Genomic DNA, 23,300 nt, shown 5'->3' on the forward strand with positions numbered 1-23,300 from the left:
TGACCTTGGTGTCGTGAGACTGAGCTCTGCGTCGGGCTCTGTGCTCAGCAGAGTCTGTTTGGGATTCTCCCTCTCCCTCTGCCCCTCCCCCAGCTCGTGCTCTACGTAAGTAAATAAATAAATAAATAAATAAATGAAATCTAAGTGGGAAGAAAAACGCTCCGTTTGGGGGGACATGTGACCAATTAGGCCTTAAAGGAGGCAGCCATCTCCTTCTGGTGGGACGCCCTGACCGGCTAGTTCCACGTAGCTTCACCATCGTCACCTTGGCTGCCGGTCCAGATCCGCCCTGTTGAGCACAGATATTAGCGCCTGTCCAACACCTGGCCTGGAGCCTGGGGAACAGCATCCCCTTGCCCTTGGGGAGACAGATGCAAGTGGGGTATCCAGTTTGGGGACAGAGAGTGAGTGAGGGGGGCTTTCAGCAGCGACGCCCTGCCTCCTTGGGGCCCCTGGTGATGTGGGTAGGCATTCTGGTTCTGGGGGGACTCGAGGGGAGGGGTGTGGTCAGCAGGGGCCAGAGGGGCTAGTGCCCTACAGTGTGGTTGACAGGCCTGCACAGCCAAGAATCTGTGAATGTCTAACTGCGTAATCATGGGAGTGAAAATCCATGCACAGATAACCGAGCCCGAGACCTCACTCCGTTCGGCATCCAAACCACAAAACGCGTTTCATATGGTTTTAATATACACTGCGTTTTCCAGGAACGCGACTGCTCTTCTCGCAGTCGAGGGAAGATCAGACTTTGATAGGCTCAGAGCTCTGCCAAGAGCTGACACCGAGGGCAGCTCCCCCCCCCCCCCGCCCCCCGCCCCAGGGCAGCGACTTGTCAGCAACCTCCCATATCCTGCCTGGACTGGAGCCATGGCCATCTAGAGAGGCAGGCGACTGACTTCCTTGTGATGCCCTGTGGGACAGCCAGACCCACCGCATCACGCCTGGTGCCCTGTCTCTTCCTTATTGTTACTTTCCTTCTTTGCTCTCTGGATGGTTACAGTGAGGGCGTTCTGTGGACTTTTTGTGTCGATAACCGTTACATATGAGCTTGCTGTCATAACGAAGGCGGCAGCACAAGGTTAGGGCTCTAAAGGACGAGGGGTCCTTGTAACAGAACTGTGGTGTGGCTGATCTGTGAGGCTGCGCGTGTGAACCTACACACGTGATAGAAGCCCATGGAACTGAACACACACCTGCACACGTGTGTGTGCTCACACACGGACACAAGTAGGAGTAAAACAGGAGGTCTAGCGTGGCGGATGACACCTCGTCAGTATCAGCAGTGGTATTGTCCTATACTTTGTCTAAGTAAGACGTCACCACGGAGGAAGATGGGGTAAAATATAAACAGGAATTCTCTGTATTGTTGTCAACAACTGCAGGTGAAGCTATAATTGTCTCAAAATAAGGTTAATTTTTTTAAAAAGGCTAACAGGTGTTGGATCTAATGGGCTGGAGTCCTGGTGACCATGAGACAGGAAGATGGGCAACCCCCCCAGGCTCAGTCCTTCCATGAGAAGCCTGTGCAGTCGCCAACCTCCCTGAGAGATGACACCCCTTGACCCCTTCTCCCCAAAGGCAGCACCCAACCAGGGGCCCTGGGGCCAGCTTCCTCCCCTTCCAGAAAGACAACGTAAGCCCCTTTTTCTGCCATCTGGGACCTGATCAGCCCTGGAGATAAGTTTGAGGGTCTAGAACTGTCTCTGCAGACACCCTCACTCTCCCGGAAGCCCCCCTCCTGAAGGCTAGCCTCAGCCCCACCTAGAGGCTCCCTCAGGTGGGCCTGCCTGCTCCCTCCTGCTCAGCCTCTGCCCAGTGCCACCTCCATGAGTGACAACACAGCCACCTCCTTCTTCCCTGCCCCCTGTCCCTGCTCCCTGGCTCCCACCCAGCCACAGGGAGCTGAGACAGACACAAATCGAGCATTGCTTCCGATGCCATTCAAAGACAAAAATGTAACCCAGCCAACTAAAACTAAAAGGTTAAGGGAAGCAAGTGTTTTTGATGAGTCTGTCATCCTGCAAATTGACTTTTCAGTGAATGGGCTTTTGGCAAATTGACTCGTCACGGGCTGAGGGAGAGCTGGGACGAGGTCAGTGAGGCTGGCGGAGGTGGGTTCGAAACCAGACAGAGTGCAGTGTGGCTCGGGGCCCCACCCACCTGGGGTCTCGGGGGCCAGGCCCCCTGGACAGACCCCCTCTCCAGCAGACGGATTCTGACCTCCCCTCTCCGGTTTACCCAATTCTCTGAGGTTGAGCCATGTCTCCCGTCTCCAGTCACACCTGACCTTGCCGGACCCTGGTGCCCCGGCCTGTCCTCAGAGGGACGAATCGCCTGATGGTGACAGGCTCCCACCAGAGTGGCCTCAGAGCTCCACGGGCGGCCAATCTCGGCATAGCTAATTGCAAGATGTTTTATTGGCTCCGGCGGTTTCCTTCCTCATCAAGACGGTCCCGGCATCTGTTTGGAATGGTTAATAAGGGAAGTGATGCATTTTTAATCACCGCAGCCTTCTCTGCAATTCACAGCCTGTCTCTCGCAACGCTTGCTGGGTGCTGAGATAACACAGAGAGCCAGCCTTCCTCACATTTGCTCTGATTATCCAATCAGAGAGAAACGCCCGCCTGCGCCCAGTTGTCTCCCAGAGGCCTACAGGCACCTTCCAGGTCCCTCAGTCCCCCATCCTGGGCCAAATCCAGGCGCTGACCATCCCCAGGGCTGCTAGGCGATCAGGCTGCCCTGGTGGAGCTCCCTGAGACTGGGCGGGCCCTGCAGACTGGAGGAGCCTGCCTACTGGGGTTCTCGAAGCCTTTTCTGATACCTCCTCCTGTCACAGGGCACAGTCACCTCTGAGGGGCTGCTTGGATGGAACCCCTTACCCTGCAACCTGGTGGCAGTGTGACTTGGGGCATATGACTTAAACTGTCTGAACCTCAGTTTCTTTTCCTGTAAAATGGGGCCAATAATTCCAGCTTGGCAGGGTGGCCCCCAGGATTCAGTGAGGTAATAAAGCACATGGTGGGTCTGTTGCCTAAAATATCATTCTCGTCCCCTTCCTTCCCTGCATTCTCACTGCGCAAGGGTAGGCTCTGGGACACGCTGAGACTTAAGAAACATGGATATCTGGGAAGGGGAAGGAAGCCAGGCTGGGGTTGGGGAATGTGTTAATCAGGAGCTTTTGGGCTCCAAAGGACAGAAACTCCATTCCGAAGAGACGTGAGTGGTGACAGTCAGGGCGCAGCCCAGGGGCCTGCTTCAGTGTGCCTGAATCCGGGGGCTTCTCTACTCTGGTTACCATCTCCTGCTTGCCCTCCCCCGGGTCCTCTTCCCATGTCTCACGGCCATTCCTGACACCCTCTCCATGGCCCAGGGGAGGCTGTGTGCCAACGGGCCAGCCGCTGTCACTTGGCTCCCCATGGAGCTGGGCCGACACGGTCACCCCCACCTGGCCCATGGCCCTGGGAGTGTAGAGGCGGATTCGCATGTGCGTGTTTGTGGGCAAGAGGCCGTAAACTGAGGCTCCAGGCAGCCCACTGAGTATGTCTGGAGCCAGAAGGCGACATGGGCCAACCTGGCGAACTCAGCTGGGGCGGGGGCAAAGGCACAGGGCTACCAAACCGTAGCTAGGCACCGGGGAGGCCGGCCTTCACCCAGGCAGCCGAGCCTGAGCGCCAGGGGCCGTGCGGATGCGAGGACAGGGTCTGCAGCCAGGTGTGGCTGCACAAGTCTCCAGGACTCCCCAGTGCTCAGGACCAGCGACCTTCCACCACAGACTGCCATCCCTCCCGCTTTCTTAGCCAACCGTGGCTTATAAACAAGAGCCATTTTTCTTACCATTTCATCTTTTCTCTTTTCCCCAGTAGTATATACTAAACAACAGCAAGATTTTTTTTCTAAAGCTGCCTAGGGCATGGTGTGTTTCCCCCAAAAATCCTCTGTCTCAGATGGCCCTGCCTCCTTTTCACCAGCCCCTCAGGCGGGGAAATCCTGTCTGTGCTTTGCCTCCCAAGGGAGGAGCAGTATAGGGAAGAGGCCGAGTGAGGGCTGCAGAGGCAGGCGTGCCCCGCTTCTGTAAAACAGGCCATTCCTGGGTCCCCCCACCCCACCGAGGCCCAGAGTGAGGACTCTCGGGGGTGACGGCAGAAGGCACGCTGGGGTTGTCAGGGAGAGAAAATCATTTAGCAAGGGCAAGGGCCTCGGATGGCCTGGGCTGCTGCCGCGGGCATGAACATGAGCACTTCCCAGTTTATGGAGCAGTCAGTGAGAGGTACGTGTGCGGCTCAGAACCACCCCAGAGGCAGAGCACGGCTGGAGGCCCTTCCGTAGACGAGAAGCTTGAGGCCCCGGGAGGCACGTAGCTCATCTCAGGTCCCTGTGAGCTAAAGGGGTGGTCCAGTCATGGGTCCTGGGCTCTGCTCATGGGTTCCCTGGATCAAGTCTGGGTCCTCCGGGTGCCCTCCCTCCTGTTCTCGGGGCTGCTGCTTCCTCCTGGAGGCTAGGGCTGAGGGTCTGCCAACCCCAGAGCCCCCCGAGCAGTGTGGGGCTCCTCTCCTGGACACACAGGGCACCCTCCCCTCTAGCAGGCTTCCCAAACTAGGCTGTGCATGTGACTTTGTCTCCGTCCAGTGCTTATTCCTCAGACATGCGCTGAGCCTGTCATCAGGCCTCAGACAGAGGTCCCCGCCATGCACCCCCAAGTCCAGACAAGGACATGTGTCCAGAGAGGGCAGGGCTCTCCCGAGGGTCACCCAGCCCATCAGTGGAAAGCCAGGGTGTGGACTCCAGCTTGGGGACAGCAGTGCTGCTCACCCCCTCTCCTCGGGCCACATCTGGCTCCCTGACATTGAATATGTGTCAGATCATGAGATCTCCGGGCTGGGCCCTCAGGAGCCTTCCCGCTACCCGGGCCTTGCTCCCTGGCTCCAGTCACGGCCCCTCCATTTTGGACCCTGCAACTATCTCTGTACTGACCGAGGGAACAGAAAACTTGGGGTGCTGTGCCGAGGAGATGATACTGAGGCAGGCCTTAGGGACAGGCCAGAGCCCGGCTCAAAGCAGCCCTCAGTGTTTGCCAGGTAAGAGAGGGACAGCCTGTCTCCTTCAGCCTGAAGTTTGTTTTCTGTTTCTCTTTCTTTCATCCAGAAAGCACTGTCCAAGGGGCCACCCCCCCTGCCAGGCCTGGGCTGGGTAGGGCGGGTGTGATAGAAAAAGCCAGAGGTGGTCCAGTGGAGAGGCCAAGGGCTTGACAGAGCAGAGTGCCCACTGAGGGTCGGCCTTAGGCTGGGGGACAGGAAGGGAGAGGAAGGCATCCAAGGTGTCACAGGCTACACTATCCAGGATCTGGCTTGGGGTCTGGGTGGGTGGCATTGCAGTCACCAAGACGGACCCCCCTGTGGGGCAGCCAGGGAGGAGCTGGGGGAGCATCTAGCTGAGTGTTCTGTAGGTTGGAGTTGGGGGAAGTCAGGGGCGGGGACAGACCGCCGGTGGGGACGCTGTCTCTCCGTCCACCCCTTGGCTCCCCACCCCAGGGGTCTGGCCTGCCCAGCCGGCCCAGGACAGACTCTGCCTGCTGCCACTGCCGCCACCAGCCTGCCCCGCAGGCCAAGGAAGCCCAAGGCCTTCTGCCTGGGCTGTAGCCACCTGCCCAGAGAATGCTCTGTGTCCTGAGCAGAGACCAGACGTGCGGGGAGCAGAGCATGCTGGGAGGGCATCTTGCCGCCCCTGAAATAGCAGCCCCCATACTGTGGCCTTCACCCTGAACTGCTTTACTCTCCAGCTCCTCCCTCTCGTGAACGGAGTGTGTAGGTTGGGGCTCCCCTTTTATCCAGAGACCACCACACCCCTGGATCCAAGGCCTGGTAGTGCCCAAGAGCTCTGCCAACCGACACCCCCCCCCCCCGAAGGCTTCAGGGTCTTCTGCTGCCCTTGAGCTGTCCCCCATACTGAGCTGGGGTCTGCCTCCTGCCGCTGCGGGCTGGGGTCCCTTGTCAGCTGTGCAGACTTGACCCTTTCTCTCCTGCCCCACCCCCGCTCCAGTCTAGTCTTCCCTGAAGTCAAGAACAGCACCCAGAGCCCTCTCTTCCTGTGTGACTGGGGCTAAGCCCCTTCCCCTCTCTGCACCCAGCTGGCTGTTCTGCAAGGTGGGGGTGATCATAGAAGCTGCTCTCAGGGTGGTCAGAAGGGCAGAAGCCACATGCCCAGTGCTCAGCACACAGCAGGCCCTCGGCACGTACTGGCTTCATAGTTACTGGCTCCTCTGAGCCTCGGTTTCTCGTGAGGTTTACGATAAAGCACCTAGCCCAGGGCCTGGCCTTCAGTGGGTTCTGCAAATGTTCTTTGTTGTTTTAGCTTTCATTTAACTGAACTGAATCAACACATCCAGTCTGCAGGGAGGAGGGGCAAATCTCATGAAAAGAGCTTGCAAGGGGAACCTGAGTGATTCATCCCCTCCCCCGGGTCCTGGTTCCCCGCTTTCAGTTGAAGGGAGCCTGGTGGCAGAGTGTTCTTTAATGTGGTTGTGAAGTGTGGCGACAAAGGTGGAAGGAGCAGGGTCACCCCCCGTGACTCGCTCACCACGTGACCCTGTGCTTGGTGGCCTGAGCCCCATCCCACCCCCACGGTACTCCCAGCTTTGTGCTTCAGGCGCGTACGTATGCAATTGCGTGCGTGTGCACACTGTGTTTTGTGCGTGCCTGTGTGCGTGTGCGCATGCTCACGTGATGGTCAAGGTGTGGGTCTGAGGGCGCATCCATGAGTCGGGGTGCTGTTAGTGGGCCCCGTGTCGGATGCGGAAGGGGACACGGTGCCCACCGAGGTCCATGGCCTCCAGGAGAAGTGCCCCGTGCCCACCGCACTGCTCCAGGGTCAGGGGCTTGGGTTAGGGAGGGCCCCCCAGCATTCCCCGGCCACAGAAGAGAGCTGCCCTTCACCCCCACACCTAGACCTGTGTCTCCTTCACCCGGCTTAGTCTTCAGTCTGATGGGGCTCAGGTGGTACGACTCAGCTCCAGAGTGTATCTTTCGGGGAAAAGCAAGGGCAGCGTGTCCCGGAGAGGACCTCTTTGTGAGGGGTGAGTACATACGTAATATCTACAGCTATGCGTGTATGCGTCTGGGAGTGTACGTATAAAGACATTCTAGAAGAATACCCAAGAAACTGCTGACCGGGACTCCCTGGGGGCACAGTGGGGGGCCTTGGTGGGCACAGAGCAGTGGGGAGGGACACTTTAAACTATATCTTTTTTTTTTTTTAAGATTTTATTTATTTATTTATTTATTTGACAGCGAGAGAGAGAGATCACTGGTAGGCAGAAAGGCAGGCAGAGAGAGAGAGAGAGAGGGAAGCAGGCTCCCTGCCGAGCAGAGAGCCTGATGCGGGGCTCGATCCCAGGACCCTGAGATCATGACCTGAGCCAAAGGCAGCGGCTCAACCCACTGAGCCACCCAGGCGCCCCTTTATTTATGTTTGAACCATGAGAATGTGTTCACTATTTAAAAGTTAAATTTTTTAAATGTGTAAGTTGCTGAGTTTGGGGTGAATCAGCTTGTTTTCTGGCTATCCAAAGCCACCCCCCCGACCCACCCCACACCTATCCCCAGCCCTATAGGTGAAAGATAGCCTCCAGGAACACGTGGCTCAGTAAATCTTCCACTTTAAGGTTGTGCGGGGTCAGAAAGTTCTCCCCGTTGGGCATCAGCTGTCTGGAATGACTGTGCATGATGGGGACCATGGAGAACAGGGTGGGGAACAGAGCCTTAATGACCCAGGTCAGGGTCTGGGGTGGGGGGTTGCTTACCAGCCAAGAGGCCTCAGGCCTTGGGCAGGTGTGAGCCCCTCTGAGCCTCAGTTTCCTCATCTGTAAGATGGGGATAAGAAACTCCAGCCGCCCACAGGCTTGAGGATTAAGTGAGACCCTGTCAGCACCTATCTGAAGAGCCTGACACCAGGCAGGAGTGAGGCTGAAAACCCAGGAAGGACCCTCCAGAAAGGCCAAGAGGACCCAGCGGGTTTGCTGGAAGCTGCAACTCTCCTGGAGACGGGCAGGCCAAGGAGTCCCAGCTGGGACGGACTGCAACACACCGTCCCCTCCTCCCAGCCTCTGTTGGACTAAAACGTCCTGAGCTCCCTGCCCATCAGCAAATTGGGCCTAGGATTGACAGGACCTGGCAGTCCCAGATGCAGTGCCAAAGGCCCTGGGGCACAGGTGTGGCCAGGTTCCGAGCCACATGTGGAGGCCTCAGTCCGCTCCCCCAGCCAGGAAAGACTGTGGACGTGCCCTCCCTCACCTGCTGCCCCTTCCTGTAGACCTTCTGATGGTGTCTCTGCCTTAAGAAGAGAATCCCTGGTGGGATCTTTTGGGTGGCATCTTTTCAGCTGGGATGCTGGAGTGGTGGGGTTGAGGGTCTCCAAGCCTCCCTCTCCAAGCCAGGCTCCATTCCTGCAGCAGATGCCTGGCCTGCCCGCCCCCTCAAAAGAGGACCCTTGCCTTAAATGTGCTCCCCTGGTTTCCATTTCAGGCCTTTCCCTTGCTTATTCCTTACACAGATTCCCATCCTTCTAAGCCAGTGTTTAATTGTCACTCAGACCTAGGTTCAGCGGTCAGTTTTCTAAGCCAGTGTTTAATTGTCACTCAGACCTAGGTTCAGCGGTCAGTTCTTCCTAGGGGCTTTTCTTGGCTAGTGTTTCACACACCTGCTTCTACTTTCTGTCTTGATCCAAGTGACCTTGTTGGTGTACACGCTTATCTACTTCTCTTGTCTGTCCCCTTCCTCCACTCAGACAGTGATTGTCTTACTCTGTATCACCCTGTACTCTGAAGAATGCCTCTGATGACGTCTGGAAGCCTCTGTTTTCTCATCTGTGAAGTGGGGATATGAACATCTCAAGTTGCAGGCTTGTTGTGGGGTGATAGGAGTCAGTACAAAACTCTTAGAATGCCTGGCCCAAAGTGGGGACTGTGTAGTTAGTAGGTGGGATACATGAATCACTGTCCCAGAGTGGCCTGAGACACCCCCCCACCGCAAAGTTAAGAACCACTTCTTTAGACAAACCCTCTTATGGTGCACCTGGGGAAACTGAGGCATAGAGAGACTAGATGCACTCCCGGTCTCACCCAGGACCCCTGCGTGGTCGCCCTGATCTCTCTCTCTCCACACCTCTGTCCAAGGAGGGAGTGGTTGCACAGAGACAAATTCCGGCCCCCCCACTCCTCCCTCCCACCGGCCAGCAGGGAGTTTTCCAGACCCAGGCTGAGTTTCTGGGCAGAGCTGCCTGGCAGGATAGAGGGGCATGGAGGCCAACCTGGGGACAATCGTCTCACTGTGCTGCTGGGTGGTGGGGCCTCAGGCTGCTGGGCAGGGCCGTCTGGGGCCCAGAGCCAGGACAGGAAGGCCAAGGCTGGGTGGGCAGGAGCCCTCTGTGGCCTTTCCAGAGGGAGGTCCCAAGGGGGGTGTGGGGGACTGGGCAGGACCGCCAGGGCTTGGCCAACACGGCGACACCTCACATCTGTCTGGTTTACAAGGCGCCTCCTGTCTGTCCACTCCTGGAGCCTCACTCTGGCCTCTGAGGCAGGCAGATCATAGATGAGGAAGCAGAGGCTGAGGCAGCGTCCCTTAACTCACGAGAGCAGAACTGGGAGCCCCAGCAGATCTGTGAGCACCACTGTGTGACTTTAGGCAAAAAGCCTCACCCTTCAGGGATAAGGGGATGAGACCACAGGGCAGCCTGGCCCAGGGGAGAGGCCTCCTGGGTTCAAGTCCCAGGACCATTGCATACCTTCTCTGCGTCTCTGCCTCCGCAACCCCAGAGGGGAAGGATGGCAGCACCCTGGCCCTGGTCCTGAGGGGATTTCTCCCTGGCCGCTGGCAGAGCAGTCAGGAGCCCAGACCCGGCCCGCCGTTGCTCACGCAGCGCCCATGGCATGTGTCACAACCGATTCATGTAGACAGGGCACGGGGTAGGTGTGGGGCAGACTGGCGCCCAGTACTTCCTCCCTCAACCTTGGCTCTGCCCCAAACAGAAACGCTTTGGCGGCCCTGAGAATGGCCAAGCGCTCGCCGTCCCCGATGCTGTAGGAGAGTGCTGGTCCAGCCTCTTGGGTCAGCATCCGCATGTACCCAGAGACACAAAAACATTCCTGCCCCGTGACCCAGAAATTCCAGGAATGGGTCCTAAAGGAACATCCCAGCCCGTGCACAGAGGCCGTTTTGATGGGACGGTCCCGCAGCCTTGTTTACCAGGAGAGGAGAGAGGAGCCCAAGCCCAGCACCCACCTAGGGTGGCGGGGAACCCACAAGGGTTCCAGGCAGCTTTCCAAGGGGTGACGTGCAGGAACATTTGAGACCTAAAAACATAGTCGAGAGAAGTGTGGAGCGAGGGGTAAGGTGGGAGTATTTTATAGAACAGACTGTTTTTTTGTGTAGCCAAAAAATATATGTATGCCCAGTCACGGGGACACACTTAGAGAAGGGCCCCACCGGAAAATATTCTGAAATAGTTACACTGGTCAGTCTCTTGGCGAGCTGGGATGGTAGATGATTTTAGTTCCTTGTGCTCTGCTGTTATTCTTACCGTCGGTGCGGTGACGCTGTATTGCTTATTTAATGACAGGGAGAGAGGGACAGTGTAACCGGGAAGGGTGCAGCCTCCCCCGCCCCTTTGGAGACGGACGTAAATTCCACAAATATGTCCCTTCCGGGGCCTGTGACAGTCCAAGCTGCCTGGCCTCAAGTTTCCTCCTGGGTCATGCCCTCACCCCACACATGGACCTGGCTACCCACTGCTTTCTATAGACAAGCCCCTCATAGAAGCACCTGTGGCATTTGCACAGAGTTCGGGGCTCCCAGGAGGGGTCCCTTCCCGTGTCCTTTGTCTCTGCTCTCTGTTTTTACCCCATTCTCCCCAAGAGCAGACAGGCTTCCCCTCGGGCCTGAGACACAGGATCTCAGAGCCACCCGTGGCAGCTCGGACCCCACCAGAGAGCCCTCCAAGTATCCCTTCCAGAAAGCACAGGCTGCCAGAATTCTTACAGCAGAGACCAGGTTCTTTTTAAACTTTCCAAGTTCAGATGGTGCTAGGGGATTGCTCGTTGCCTATTAAACTCATCTGGGGAGCTTTTGATAAGGAAGGTGCACGTGAACAGACGTTTCACAGAAGATACAGAGAAACTGGGGAAATGATGGTCAATGTCAATGGTTGGATGAAGTCAGTGAAATGTGAATTCAGACCCCAGGGAGATGCCCTTCCTAGCTCCAAGAGTGGCTAAGATCAAAAAAATCGTGGTAGCACACAGTGCTGGCCAAGATGTGGGGCAACTAGATCACACCTATGTCATTGCGGGGGACATTAAGACAGTCTGTCCACTCTGGAAGACAGTTTGGCAGTTTCCCATTCAAAGCAAATGTACGCTCACCATACGACCCGCTGTTGCACTCTTGGCCATTTCTTCCAGAAAAATGAAGACTCATGTTCACACAGAATCCATAACAGAATGTTCGTAGTGGTTCTACTCATAAGGGCCCCCAAACTGGACACGACCCAGTTGTGTCGGTGGGACAGCATGTGTCCATGCCATGGGGTATGCATTAGGTCCGCAGCCATCCAAAGGAGGTAATGAGTTACTCAGCAACTCAGATGAACCCCCAGGGGGGAATTACATGGAGTGAAAAAAAGGACCATCTTAAAGAGTTACATGTTGTACGATTCCATTCATAGAGCATTCTTGATAAGACACATTTGCCAAGAGGGTGAATGGATGGGTGGTTGTCAGCAGGGAGGGACTGGGGAGGAGAGGGTAGCCCAGAGCCTGGTGGGGGAACCCTTGTGGCATTGATCACGGTGGAAGTTACACCAAGCTACAAACGTGTTAGAATTACACGGAGACACACATGGGTGCATATGTACACACACACGTGCTTATCTCACGGGCGAAGTCAGACGAACCATGGCAGATGGTACCTACGGCAGCCTCGATGGTTGTGCAACATGTTATCACTGGCGGAGGCTGGGGAAGGGGTGCCTGGGACTTCCCAGTACACTGCACTTTACTACTTCCTGTGAATCGATGTTTATTTCCAAGTAAAGAATTTTTAAAAACAAAGAACACCCACCATGCAGGAACACACCCCCAGGGGTTATATGACTTAATTGGGCTGGCATAGGGCCCAGGCATCAGTACATCAGAATTCTTAAAAACACTCTCCCCACTGTACAGCCTGGAATAGAAACACTGACCACTTCCTCATTCAGCAGAGGGAAACTGAGGCCAGAGAGGGGAAGGGGTTTTCCTGAGGCCACACAGCTGCTGTAGGGTGCCTGTAGGGACCTTCAGCTACAAAAGGTCCAAGCTCTGAGTTTTTTCCTGCAGCTCCAGGCTACGGCTGAACCACGCAGGGTTTTTTTACGTAAATTTTTATTGAAATACAATATACAGCCTGTTGAATTGTCACAGACAGCACAGTCATGTGATAAGCACCCAGGCCCCTAAACCCCCGATGTCCCAGCCCACTCCCCAGGAGCCCCCTCCTGGCCCTGCCAGTCATGGCCTGTCCCCCACGGGAGCCCTCTCCTGTTTCGTTCCAACACAGAGCAGTTTTTCCTGTTCCTGAATTTGGTGTGAAGGGCTGGGTGCTGTTTCGGAGCTGTGCTAGAGAGGACTGGAGCAGCCAGTTTCTTCTGAAGGAAAAGAAAGTGGCCTCCCCCAGGAGCCCGCTACAGTAAGGCTGGGGGAAGGGGGTTCTGAGAAAGGACTGTCCCAGGGCATTCACCTTGTCCAGGCTGGCCGGAAGGGGCTGTTTTCTGCCCCCGCACCCAAACTGGAGACAGGAGTCAGAGCTGGAGGTCTGCCTGGCTCACTGAGGGTCCTGTGTCCGAGCCTGATCCAGGGTCCCCTGGGCAGGGAGAGGTAAAGCAGCTCAGTCCTCCAGTAAGACTAGAGGCATTGAAGAAATTTCCCCACATATAAAATGAGAGTTTTGTATATGTGAATAAAACAAATGTCTATTAATACAGGACCAGTGCTAATGTAACACGTTGCTATTTCGCTGACTTACTGTTGGTGTTAAGCATTAATATAGTCTATTTTAATGTATGTTACATAATATATGTATGTTACATACATATATGTATGTTACATAATATAAGGCATATTGAGTAATGTACAAATCTTTTGAATCCTATCTATACTAGTGATAGCTGGCATTTATGGAATGCTAAGTGCTTTAAATGTCTAAGCCAGCTGACTTCCCAAAACACTACAGTTGAGGATACCAAATGGAGGCACAGAGAGGTTCGTTGACTTGCCCTGGGTCACACAGCTAGTATGGGGCAAAGGTAGGATTTGAACCCTGGCCCTCTTGGCTCTAGAACTCATGTTTGAATGATGAAGGCCTCACATCTCAGTATGCACTATGACACGCATGATAATAGGTGTGTCAGTATCTCAAATAGGCACGCACTGGCACTTTCTGGTTTGCAAAGTGCTTTTGCTTTCTCATCTCTCCCCTCGTCCATGTGAGGGGGCACTGTTATTGCCATGCCTTGTTCCAGAGGAGGCGGCCGAGGCTCAGGGCTCCTGTCACTACGCTGTGCTGTGAGCTCGGGTGGTTGGTTCCAAGTGCGGGTGTACTCAGCGTCACCGTACCACCCTCACGGGCTCCCACAAGGACTAAAAGAGTTGACATCCGGAAAGGGTTAACAGCAGTGCCTCCTAGCACAGAAGAGCTGCTCCAAATAGACTGGCTGTTATGAATGAAGGGGGAGAGGGGAAAGGAGGAAGGAAGGAAGCAAGCAATCTTCCTTGGAGGTCATGGTCGGCAAAGAAGGCTGCATGGAGAAGTTGATAACTCGAGCAGGGTTTTGTAGGGTGAATAGGAGTTTCCTGGGTTTCCCAGAGACAGGGCACCCCGAGCTGCACCTGCCTTGTGCCTCGTGAGGGTTGTGCAAGGGTTAGATGAGGACGTGTGTGGGAACAGCAGCTAGCACCAGGTGGGCTCTCCGCGGCTGGCCGGGATATTGCCGGGTTCTCGTGATGTAGTCAGAGCAGGACCGGAGCTAGGGAGCCAAACCCCTCTGCTTGTGTGGGGTGGCTCTTTGCCTGGGCACCTTGGCATCACTTTGCTGTGTCCCTGTCACATCGTATTTGTACTTCCTCCCGTGGCACCCTACATCTGAGGGGTGCCGAACGCTGCTGTTTCTTGTCTGGACTAGGGACTTCCTGAAGACAGGAGCTCCTCACCACTCCCAGTTGGGGGTCCTGCTGCTGGAGGGAAGTAAGCCCCTCCTGACCAGCCCTGCTCTCTCTCCCCCTGGAAAAGCCATCGCCCACCCGAACAGGCACAGGACAGTGAACAGTCTGGGACAGTGACTGGAGGGCATCCCGACACTGCCTCTTCTGTGCTCTTTTCTTGTTGAGCTTTGGCAAGGCCTCACTGACACAGAGTTGCTGAGCCCAAGGTGCACGGCCCTGGGGTGGGCTCTGGCTCCAGGGGGCGCAGGGAGGGAAATTGGCTGTAACCTCTACAGCTGGGGTGTGCCCAGTGTCATAGAAGCTGCTCCCAGGATGGCAGAGACAGGCTGTGCTGGGGGAGCCAGGCCACATCCCAAGGCCCCAAAGGCCTAGGACACTGGCCATGCCACCACACACAGCAGACAGAGGGTCGTGTTTCTCCATAGTCATTTCAAATCCATTATTTGCTCCCATGAACAATTTACTTATCCCCCTTTTAGAAATGTGGAAACTGAGGCACGGAGGGGAATAAAGGGACTTGTAGCAAACCCAAGACAAGGGAGGGTGGAGTGGCGTCCGACCCAAGGGTGGGCTGGCTCTGGGCCCAGATCCAGAGCTGAATATCAAGTCTCTGGGTAGGGGCTCTGGACTCTGGGCATGGAGGTTGTGAGCCTGGCCTGTGGTCTATGAGGACTCCAATGGAAGGCCTCTTTAGGGAAAGAGCATGGTGGTCCCAGGCCAAACACACCTGAGTCTCAATCCAGCCCAGTCCCAGTTGGAGAGCTGTAGACCCTGCCCATGGCGCTTCACCACTCTGAACCTCAGTATCTTCAGCCATGATGAGGTTAAGAGGCTGCTTCACAGGCCACTCTGGGACCTTGGCTGGGGTTCCCTCTCCTCCTCTGACTCTACTCACCTGTACTCACTACCTCTTACCCACCATTTCTAACAGGTCACAGGATTGACTAGTCTTAGTGGGGCTGGCCATGACCAGGACCTACAAGGCCCTGCCTGGAAAAACAGGCAGTGAACAAACTTAGCTCCTTTTCCCATGGGGCTCCGAAAGAAAACTGAGCAATGGGATGAGAGCATGAGGGGCAGGGCTGACCCTCCAGAAAGGCCCCTCTAAGCTGGAAAATGAATGTCAAATGTGGCATGGAGACCGAGCCTCCTAGGTAAAGGGAACACGTGCAAAGGTCCTGGGGCAGGAATGAGATTGGCATGTTATAGGAACAGCGAGGTAGCAGGATGGTCAGAAGTGGGGGTAGGATGAGAGGAAGGTGAGGAGGCAAGAGAACCCCATGTGGCAGGCCCAGGTCCCTGTCAGGTCTCTGACTATAAGGAGCCTCAGGCTGGGAGACTCCCTGTGGGACCTTGGGCCTTGGTTTCCCCAGTAAACAGGGAGCACCTGGACTCGATGTTGCCCAGGGTCCTTTGTAACTGAGCTTTCTGAACTGGCATGTGGGATAGAGACATGGCAACCTGTCACCGACCTGTCAGAGAGAAAGTAAGCACACGGTTTCTTGCATGTGGGGGCCAAACACGTTTCCCAGGGCTGCTCACCTCCCCCCAGGACCTGTCCTGGGACCACCCAGTGCAGCCTGAGCTGGCATGGCCCCCGGGAGCGTTGGTCCTGTGGGTATCATGGGTAACACTGTCTCACTTTTGCCGCCTCAGGAGCTCCCTGGAGACCGGAAGCAGCCTGTCCACTGACCGCTACAGGTACTGCCGCTCCCTCCCCTCTGGGCCCGCTCTTCCCATCAGCACCGAGGGTGGGCCCAGGAGGCATCACGGGAAATTAGCCTCCCTGTTGAGCCTGAAACCTCCCCCAGGGACCAGAGGTACTGCTGTCATATTCTCTGAGATCCAGTCCAGCAAGGAATGGTCTCCTAAAGACTAGGGCTCAGCTAATGGTTCCTCTGAGATTCAAGGCTGGGGGGTAGTCCCCTCTGAGGGCCAGCCTGTGGCCACCTGTTCCCATGGCAACAGCCCAAGGGCGAAGCTGATGCTTTCTATTGGCTTTCGGATGATAGTTGGTGGGAGCAGGGGCGTCTGAGGTTTTTGTATCTTGACATTTCCATAAGGTGCCTTCAGAAAAAGACATTCTCTGACTTTACGTGAAAGCGTTGGAGACCGAGGCACAGAGCAGGGTCCCGTGGATCGGAAGTCTGCCCATCTCTGCTCACAAGCCAGGGGCACGAAAGACAAGTCACAGGCCGTTAGTCCTGGAGTGGTGTTGGCGTGGGGGGCCGTGTCTGGTGTAGCCGCGTGAGTCAGGCGGGTGGGGCCTGGGCCTTGTCAACAAGGAATAGGCTGGTCCTTGTGGAGGGCGGGAGAGGAACCGTGGCCTGGGAGGGGAGTACTTGGTGATGACCCACAAGTCTGGATGTGGCCCAGCACGCAGAGCTGGCAGGGGTGAGGCAGAGAGTCGGGCTGAGCTGAGTCCCACTGGGGAGATTGAAAGGGGGCCTATAAGGTTGGGAGCCCCAGCACTGGAGACACGGCAGGCCCTGGGCTCCCGGTGCTGAGGCCAAGACCCATGGGTGCTCCGCTGGGATGGACTGGTCCCAGCCTTAGGCTCCCGAGGCTGTGAGAAGGGCCGAGGCATGACCCTGTGGGTGCTGCTTCCTCGAGCTGTTGTGGTGCCAGCAGCTCCCCACCCACCCCACGAGGGTAGCGAGCCACCTACACATTCAGGTCATCCCCGTGGCCATAGCCGTGTGTGATGCCGACGAGTGTGCACATGGGACAAAACCCCATGGTACCCCACTTGTTCACCGCCGCACAGAGCTCATACCAGCCCGTTTTACAGAAGTGACTTGAGGATTCTCAGCCGGGGAGCAGAGCCCAGGTGTGACCCCAGATCCTGCTGTGAACACCACCTGAGGCCACAGTATTCGCTCCTCGCCCGCTTGGGCGTTCCTCCTCATGCCCACAGCCCCCGGGACAGCGCCGGCACCGTCACACATGCGGCATCCGGAACATTTGCACACTCGTTCCTCACGTGCTTGCTCCATCCCTCCTGCACACGCGCTCACACCCCCGCCACAGCCACGCTCTGTTTTCACGTGCTCACAGCCGGACGCTGGCCCCGGGGGCAGAGGCTCACGAAACTCCTACAAAGCAGCTGAGCCACTGGTTTCTGTGAAAGCCGCCCCCGTTTCAGACAGCAGTGTGCCTCCCCCCGCTTTACCCGCTCAACCAGCCCCGTCAGCACTCTGCTCAGGGCCAGGCGGGGAAGGCTCTAGAATGAAGGGAGGGTTAACGGGGCTTTTGTCCCAGAGCATCTGGGGCTTGGGGAGGGACAGTCACATGTCTCCTGCTCCCCACAGGTTTGACCCAGACCTGGCTCTCACCATACCAGACAGGAGTTCATGGTCCGGGAACGGCCACAATAACCTCCACCCCTTGAGGCTGGTCACGTTTGACCTTGAAGCCAATGACCCAGTGCCTTCACAGCCCTGGAGGACCAAGCTAGGGGTCAGAGCAGACAGCAGGACCCCTCAGCTCTGCCCTTTCTCCCTCCTCCACCCACCCCTTGTTTCCTGAGTACCTGTGAGTGTCAGGTGCTTGCGATACTGTGCTGAGCAGTGTGGCTGCCTTCTCTGAGCTACTGCGTCAGGGGACAGGCGTCAAACAAAGGAATCCGGTTTTAAAATGTTGTGTCAGGTGGTGGTAAGTGCTATGAAGAAAAATAAATCAGGGCAAAGGGGATAGAGAGGGATAGGAGGGTGGTCAGGAAAGGGCCATCTAACCAGAGACCAGAAGGGGAAGAGCACCCAGGAGGTGGGGGTGGCCAGTGCAAAGGTCCTGAGGTAGAACATGCTTGATCTATTTGAGGAACAGAGAAGAGACAGGTGCTAACTGGGATCTGGCCCACCCCTTGATCTCACAGTCCCAGTGCATCCTGACTGCTGACTCTCACGGCCGCCTTGGGACACAGGCCGAGCCAGGCTCAGTGTTCTCATTTCACAGATGAGGAAAACTGAGTTGCAGAGACCAGAGGACTATTGGTGCCAGACCCAGACCCCAGAGCCCCCACTGACCCTGTCCTACCAGCACCTGGCCTGCTGGCCTGGCCTCCGTGCCCTTTCTGTGCGGCAGCATGGCGGGAGCCTCAGGGAAACCTGGCCCTTGGGCCCCAGTGGAGGAGGTGCCATTCTGCCCACCCAGCCCATGGAGGTTCTGGAGGCCTCATTCACAGCTTGGGAATTCAGAAACAAAGGTCCCAGCCAGCAATCGCCTCCTTTCAGAGGCATAGGCGGCTTCCTCTGGCACATGCGTGAGAGGGAAGCTGATGTCCTGGTCGGGGGAGAGGGGAGGGGCGGGGCGGCACTTCATGAGGCCTGTGCTACCTCTGCAAACAGGCAGACAAGCTCCTCACCCTTGGCACGTGGCCACAGTCACCCTCCTTCCCCATCGGCCCACCTCTCCCCAGCCCCCCGGAAAGTGCGGGTCTTTCTGGATCCAGCTTGGGCCCAGACTCATGATGCTGGGTGTGCCCTTGCCCCTGGCTGGGCCTCACACTCCCTCTCGGTACAAGAGGAGCCTTGGACTGAGCCATCTCGAATGCCCTTCCAGTTCTAACTGTCCGTGATGAGGTATTTCCGGGCGAGTTACTCTCCAGGGCGGGGTTTCTCGGCTCCACCACTATTAACAGTTGGAGGGGGATCGTTCTTTATCGTGGGGGCCATTCTGTGCATCAGAGGCCTTTGAGCACCATCTACACGCCACTAGATGCCAGTAGCATGCCCCTCCCCAGTTGTGGCAGCCCCGGAGTTCTCCAGACATTGCCACGTGGCCCCTGGTGGGGAGGCAGGTGGGGTAAAAGCCCCCCCGCCCCAGAAGTGCTATGTGTGCCAATGCTTGCGAATGCCCTCCAGGCGCAGGTGACTCTGCTCTCTGGCTTTGTCAGAGCACCGGGCTGGGGATCGGGCTCCTGGTTCCACACCTGGCCCCCGGAACCTGGCAGCCTGGCTCATCACCGGCTCCCCTCTGAGGCTGCCGTCTCCTGGAGGTCACCCCTCATGCATGGTCCAGAGTCTTTCCTGAGCCTCAGTTCCCTTATCCCGGAGCAGGGGAGGGCCACAGGACCATCGCCGTGTAAACAATGTTGAGCAAATCAGGGACCTGGAGTAGCAGAGTGGGGAGCGTGCTGTGCGTAGGAGGGCATGTCAGGTGCTAAGACCCATTCTGCAACCCAAGATCCGCCGAGCCTTCTACAGATGAGGACTGGGTGCCCACGGTGGGCCCAGCGTGGGGCTGAGCTGGGAGGTGGATGGTGAAAAGAGAGGCAGGGACCCTGCCTGGGAGATGCCAGGGAGATGCTCCCGCTGCAGCCAGCACAGGGTGGCAATTAACAAGGAAACAATTTGGATCACGTCCGATGATGGCCCATCCAGGAGAGCAGATCACACAGGGCGCGGGTGAAGGAGGCTCCGAGGAGGTGTTGGGAGTGACGGCTGATGGATGATGAGCGACTTCCCCAGAGGAGGGGTTCCCTTGGGAGAGAGCCCTGCGTGGGAAGACCTGGAGGCTGTCGTGGATTAGGAGACGTGAAGGGGGGCTGGGTGGGATCCAGTCTATGGGTCAGAAGTTTGGCCTTTATTCCGAGAGCAGCCTGGGGCCACATGAGGGTGTGGAGCAGACGAATGACATTTTAAGGTCCCTGTGGCTGGTGTGCTGGGAATGACCCCTAGAGCGGTCAGAGCAGAAGCAGGACCCACTGGCAGGGATGGGGAGAGAGGCCAGGCCCTGTGGTTCTGCTCCTGTCGCCTGTGATTGCCAGGTCCTGGGTCCACAGAGCCACCCACTCTGTCTGTGACACCCCTGTTCCTGCCCAACAGCCCCGGGCTGGCCCCAGCCCCTGAGCCCCGCTGCCCTTCTCCCTCCCGCCCTCCCTCGCTAGCGACAGGAGTCCCCTCCTGGCAGCCAATGAGCAGCTGTCATGGAGGTTCCATTTTAGATTTTATCAATGTGTCCCCGTTGCCCGGGCAACGGCTCTGCCGGCCCTGTCAGTCTTTCTCTGCCTGCCTTTCAGAGGCAAGCTGCTCCCACCCACACCATGTGGCTAAGTGGTGAGTTCTTGCTCACACTGGCCGGACCGGGATTCCACCAAACGTAATTGATCTGGGTCTCAAGGTCGGCATTGGTCCATCATTTCGCCCCCTCCTCGCCTCACGCCCGGGTCTTTGGGGCCAGAGCCACTCTGGGCCAGACAGGCCAGGGTGGGCGACTGCCCTGCCAGGTGCGGGTGAGGTCACCGAGTGTCCAGGGTCTGGTTGGAAGAAGGGGCTTGGAGCCGCCATCAGAGCCCCAGCATCTAGGGCCCCAGGATGACGGGCCGGGGGCCCCTGCCACTGGGGACAGCCAGGGCTGCCTCGGTTTGCCCCTGGGACCCCCAGGGGAACCCCAAGAAGAACCAGCCGCCAGAGACAGCAGCAGTCTGAGACTGCCCCGGGTGAGCAGCACCAACGAGTTGCTAGGCTTTTGTGCGCGCTGCTCTTTGTATTGGAGGCGTGTGCTCTAGGAGCCGGCTGGGCAGGGCTGGGCCATGTGAGCGGGGGCTGCGGCGGAACCAGGGTGGGCCAGAGTGGCCAGGCCCCCAGCTCCCCCCAACCGCTCTCCGAGTCTCGGTGGAGGAGTTACCGTGGTCCGGCTGGAGACCGAAAGGTGAAAATGCTCAAGTTCAAGGCCTTTTGCCTGGATTACTGGCAGTTCCTGTGTCTGCAGCCGCTGCATGGAGTCTATAAGAGGTACGTGGACCCTCCGGGGAGGACCTCTACCACCAGGCAACGGGCTGTGAAGTGAGGCCCCCCCCCACGCCCCAGCCTGCCGATTGCAGGGCCTCTTCAGGTCAGCCCAGAGTCCCCGCCATTGGCCACGAACTATGGGGGCATTTGGCATGGGTCACTTTGCAACTCAGCTTAATTGTACTCTCCTCCCCCTCCAGCCCTGAAACTGGTAGGCTTTCTGCAGGGAAGTGCTCACCCCGAAAGCACAGTGCTGGGTTTCATTGTTTCTTGCTGCCGGAATCGGTCCTGGAGTGGACTAGACCCTGGGCAGGTGTGACCCCGCAGGAGGGCAGCTTGCCCCTCCCGCGGTTCGTTTTCTTCGGTCTAATGGGTGCCTCGTGTGATACACAGGTGTGACTGCCTGCATCCCGAGCAGAAATTTGATACCTGTTTGGGAAAGCTGAATGAGGGATCCCTCGTGTGGAGGTCAGGAGACCAGAGTTCAAGTCCCTTCCCTTGCTGTGGGACTCTGGACAGGTTGCCTGCCCTCTCTGAGCCCGTCTCGCCATCTTTCGGTGTTTGGCACTGACACTCGTGGTATTTGGGGACTGCTCCCTGAAACGATCCAGGCCGCAGACACCACGAGCCCGAATGTTAACAACTGACGCGTGTGTTGTGTCGGCATGCACACTTGGCCATGAAACGCTGTGGCCTAGGCCGGCAGGAAGGGCACTGTGGCCCATCCCCATGGTCGCCTTCCAACGGCATGGGATGAAAGACCTGGGAGGAGGGAACCCGAATACCAGCTATTCTGAGGGAATTCGTTTTTCCTGATTTCACACTCTGTGAAGTCTACAGCTATTAGCATGCGAGCAGCCCTGGGAAAGAGTGGGAGCTTTTCTTTTCTCTTCCAGGGGCTTTCTCCAAATGGGACGGGCCCGAGGGTCTCACGGCAGCCTCAGAAAGGAAGTCCCTGCTCTTGGGTGTGTGCCAGGGAAAGAGGCCTGTCCTGCATCTAATTAGCACCGTAGCATCTGAGTGGAAGTCCCCACCAGGTGGGATCTCCACCCCGTGCCCGTGGCCGAGCCTCCGCCCTCCCCCTGGGGAGTTTGTTGTTAACGCCTTGGGGCATCTGGCCCATTCTGGCTGTTAGCTATCAAGGGACGGTTGGAGGGTGGAACCCTAGACAGGATCATTCATCCTCAGCCCTACTGCTAAGAGGCACCAAGCCTCCCACTCTGAGCAGGTGAGCTGAGTGAAACTGCAGGGCGATCAGCCAAGTGGGGCTACAGGGTCTCTCTTGAATGCTCCTCAGCTTGAGGCCATGCACGCACACCAGGGCCTTGGAGCGGGAGGGAGGACTGAGAGGCACAGTCCTACCCCACAGGGACTCTGGTGGAAAAGGTAGGGGTCGCGGTCAGAGCATTGACAGAGGAGTAGGGTGTGAGGGCTTCATGGAGGAGGTGACAGGTGAGCAGGCAATGAAGCATCTGGAGAAGTTGGCAGGGCTGAGAAGGAGGTGGGTGTTTCAGGCAAAGGGGAAAAGCATGTGGGGAAAAAACCCAGGAGCTTTCAAAGCGCGGATGTCTTCCGGTGGTAGCAAAAGACCATGGAGCTGGGGGGGGGGGGTGCCAGGGACTCGGGTCCAGAACCCAGGTCTGGGCTTTGTGCTACACACAGTGAGGACCCCGGAAGAAATAGAGAGAGGGAGGGACAAGCTGAGTGTCTTCTCTGGAAATCCCATGGTCCTTGTGAGCAGCCTGGCTCAGCCTCCAGGGGGAGCTGGTGACAGTCCCCTTGGCCTCCGGGCCATCCTGGGAAGTTCATATTCAGAGTTGGGGCTCTTTTCCCAAACCCCTACTGCAGCCCAGAATCAAATGGGACATAGTCCTTAAGGAGCTCCCAGCCTCCAAGGGGAATAGACCCACTAACAAGCCATGAAAATTAAAGATGGGGGATAGAGGTGGCACAAAGCTACCAGTAGCAAGAGGGAGGGTGTCTGGGAGAAATCAAGGAAGTCTTGCTTCAGGAGGTGGCATCCGCGCTCCTTGTAGGAGTGGGATTTTTCCAGACAGGGAAGGGCAGAGAGCACAGCTTAAACAAACATCAGAAAATAGGACCTAGCCTGGCATGGTTCAGAAATGGCCAAAAGTGAGGCTGACATGTAGGGTGTCTGTAGGGAGATGAGTCTAGAAAGGAAGGCAGTGTAGGTGATGATAATGCTGAGGTTCCCTGAGCACCCACTACATGTGAGGTCCCCTAAGCCCCAAGTCCGCAGCAGCCCCAACAAGTGGGGGATGTGATTATCCCATTTCCTGCTGAGGGGAAACTGAGGTACAGGAAGG

General features: G+C 57.0%; 1 protein-coding gene across 2 annotated transcripts in view; it reads left to right on the forward strand.

Annotated features, from left to right (window-relative positions):
- The window catches only part of IQSEC1 (IQ motif and Sec7 domain ArfGEF 1), a 377,460-nt gene that overhangs the window by 218,277 nt on the left and 135,883 nt on the right, over positions 1 to 23,300 (forward strand). Inside the window, exon 3 of one of the 2 annotated variants that reach the window (XM_045990563.1) lies at positions 15,899 to 15,943. The exons of the other annotated variant lie outside the window; for it this stretch is intronic. Coding sequence (XP_045846519.1) covers positions 15,899 to 15,943 — 45 coding nt within the window. The remainder of the gene's footprint in view (positions 1 to 15,898; positions 15,944 to 23,300) is intronic. 2 annotated transcript variants of the gene reach the window in all.

Source organism: Meles meles, chromosome 20 (genome assembly GCF_922984935.1).
Source record: "Meles meles chromosome 20, mMelMel3.1 paternal haplotype, whole genome shotgun sequence".
NCBI lineage: Eukaryota > Metazoa > Chordata > Mammalia > Carnivora > Mustelidae > Meles > Meles meles.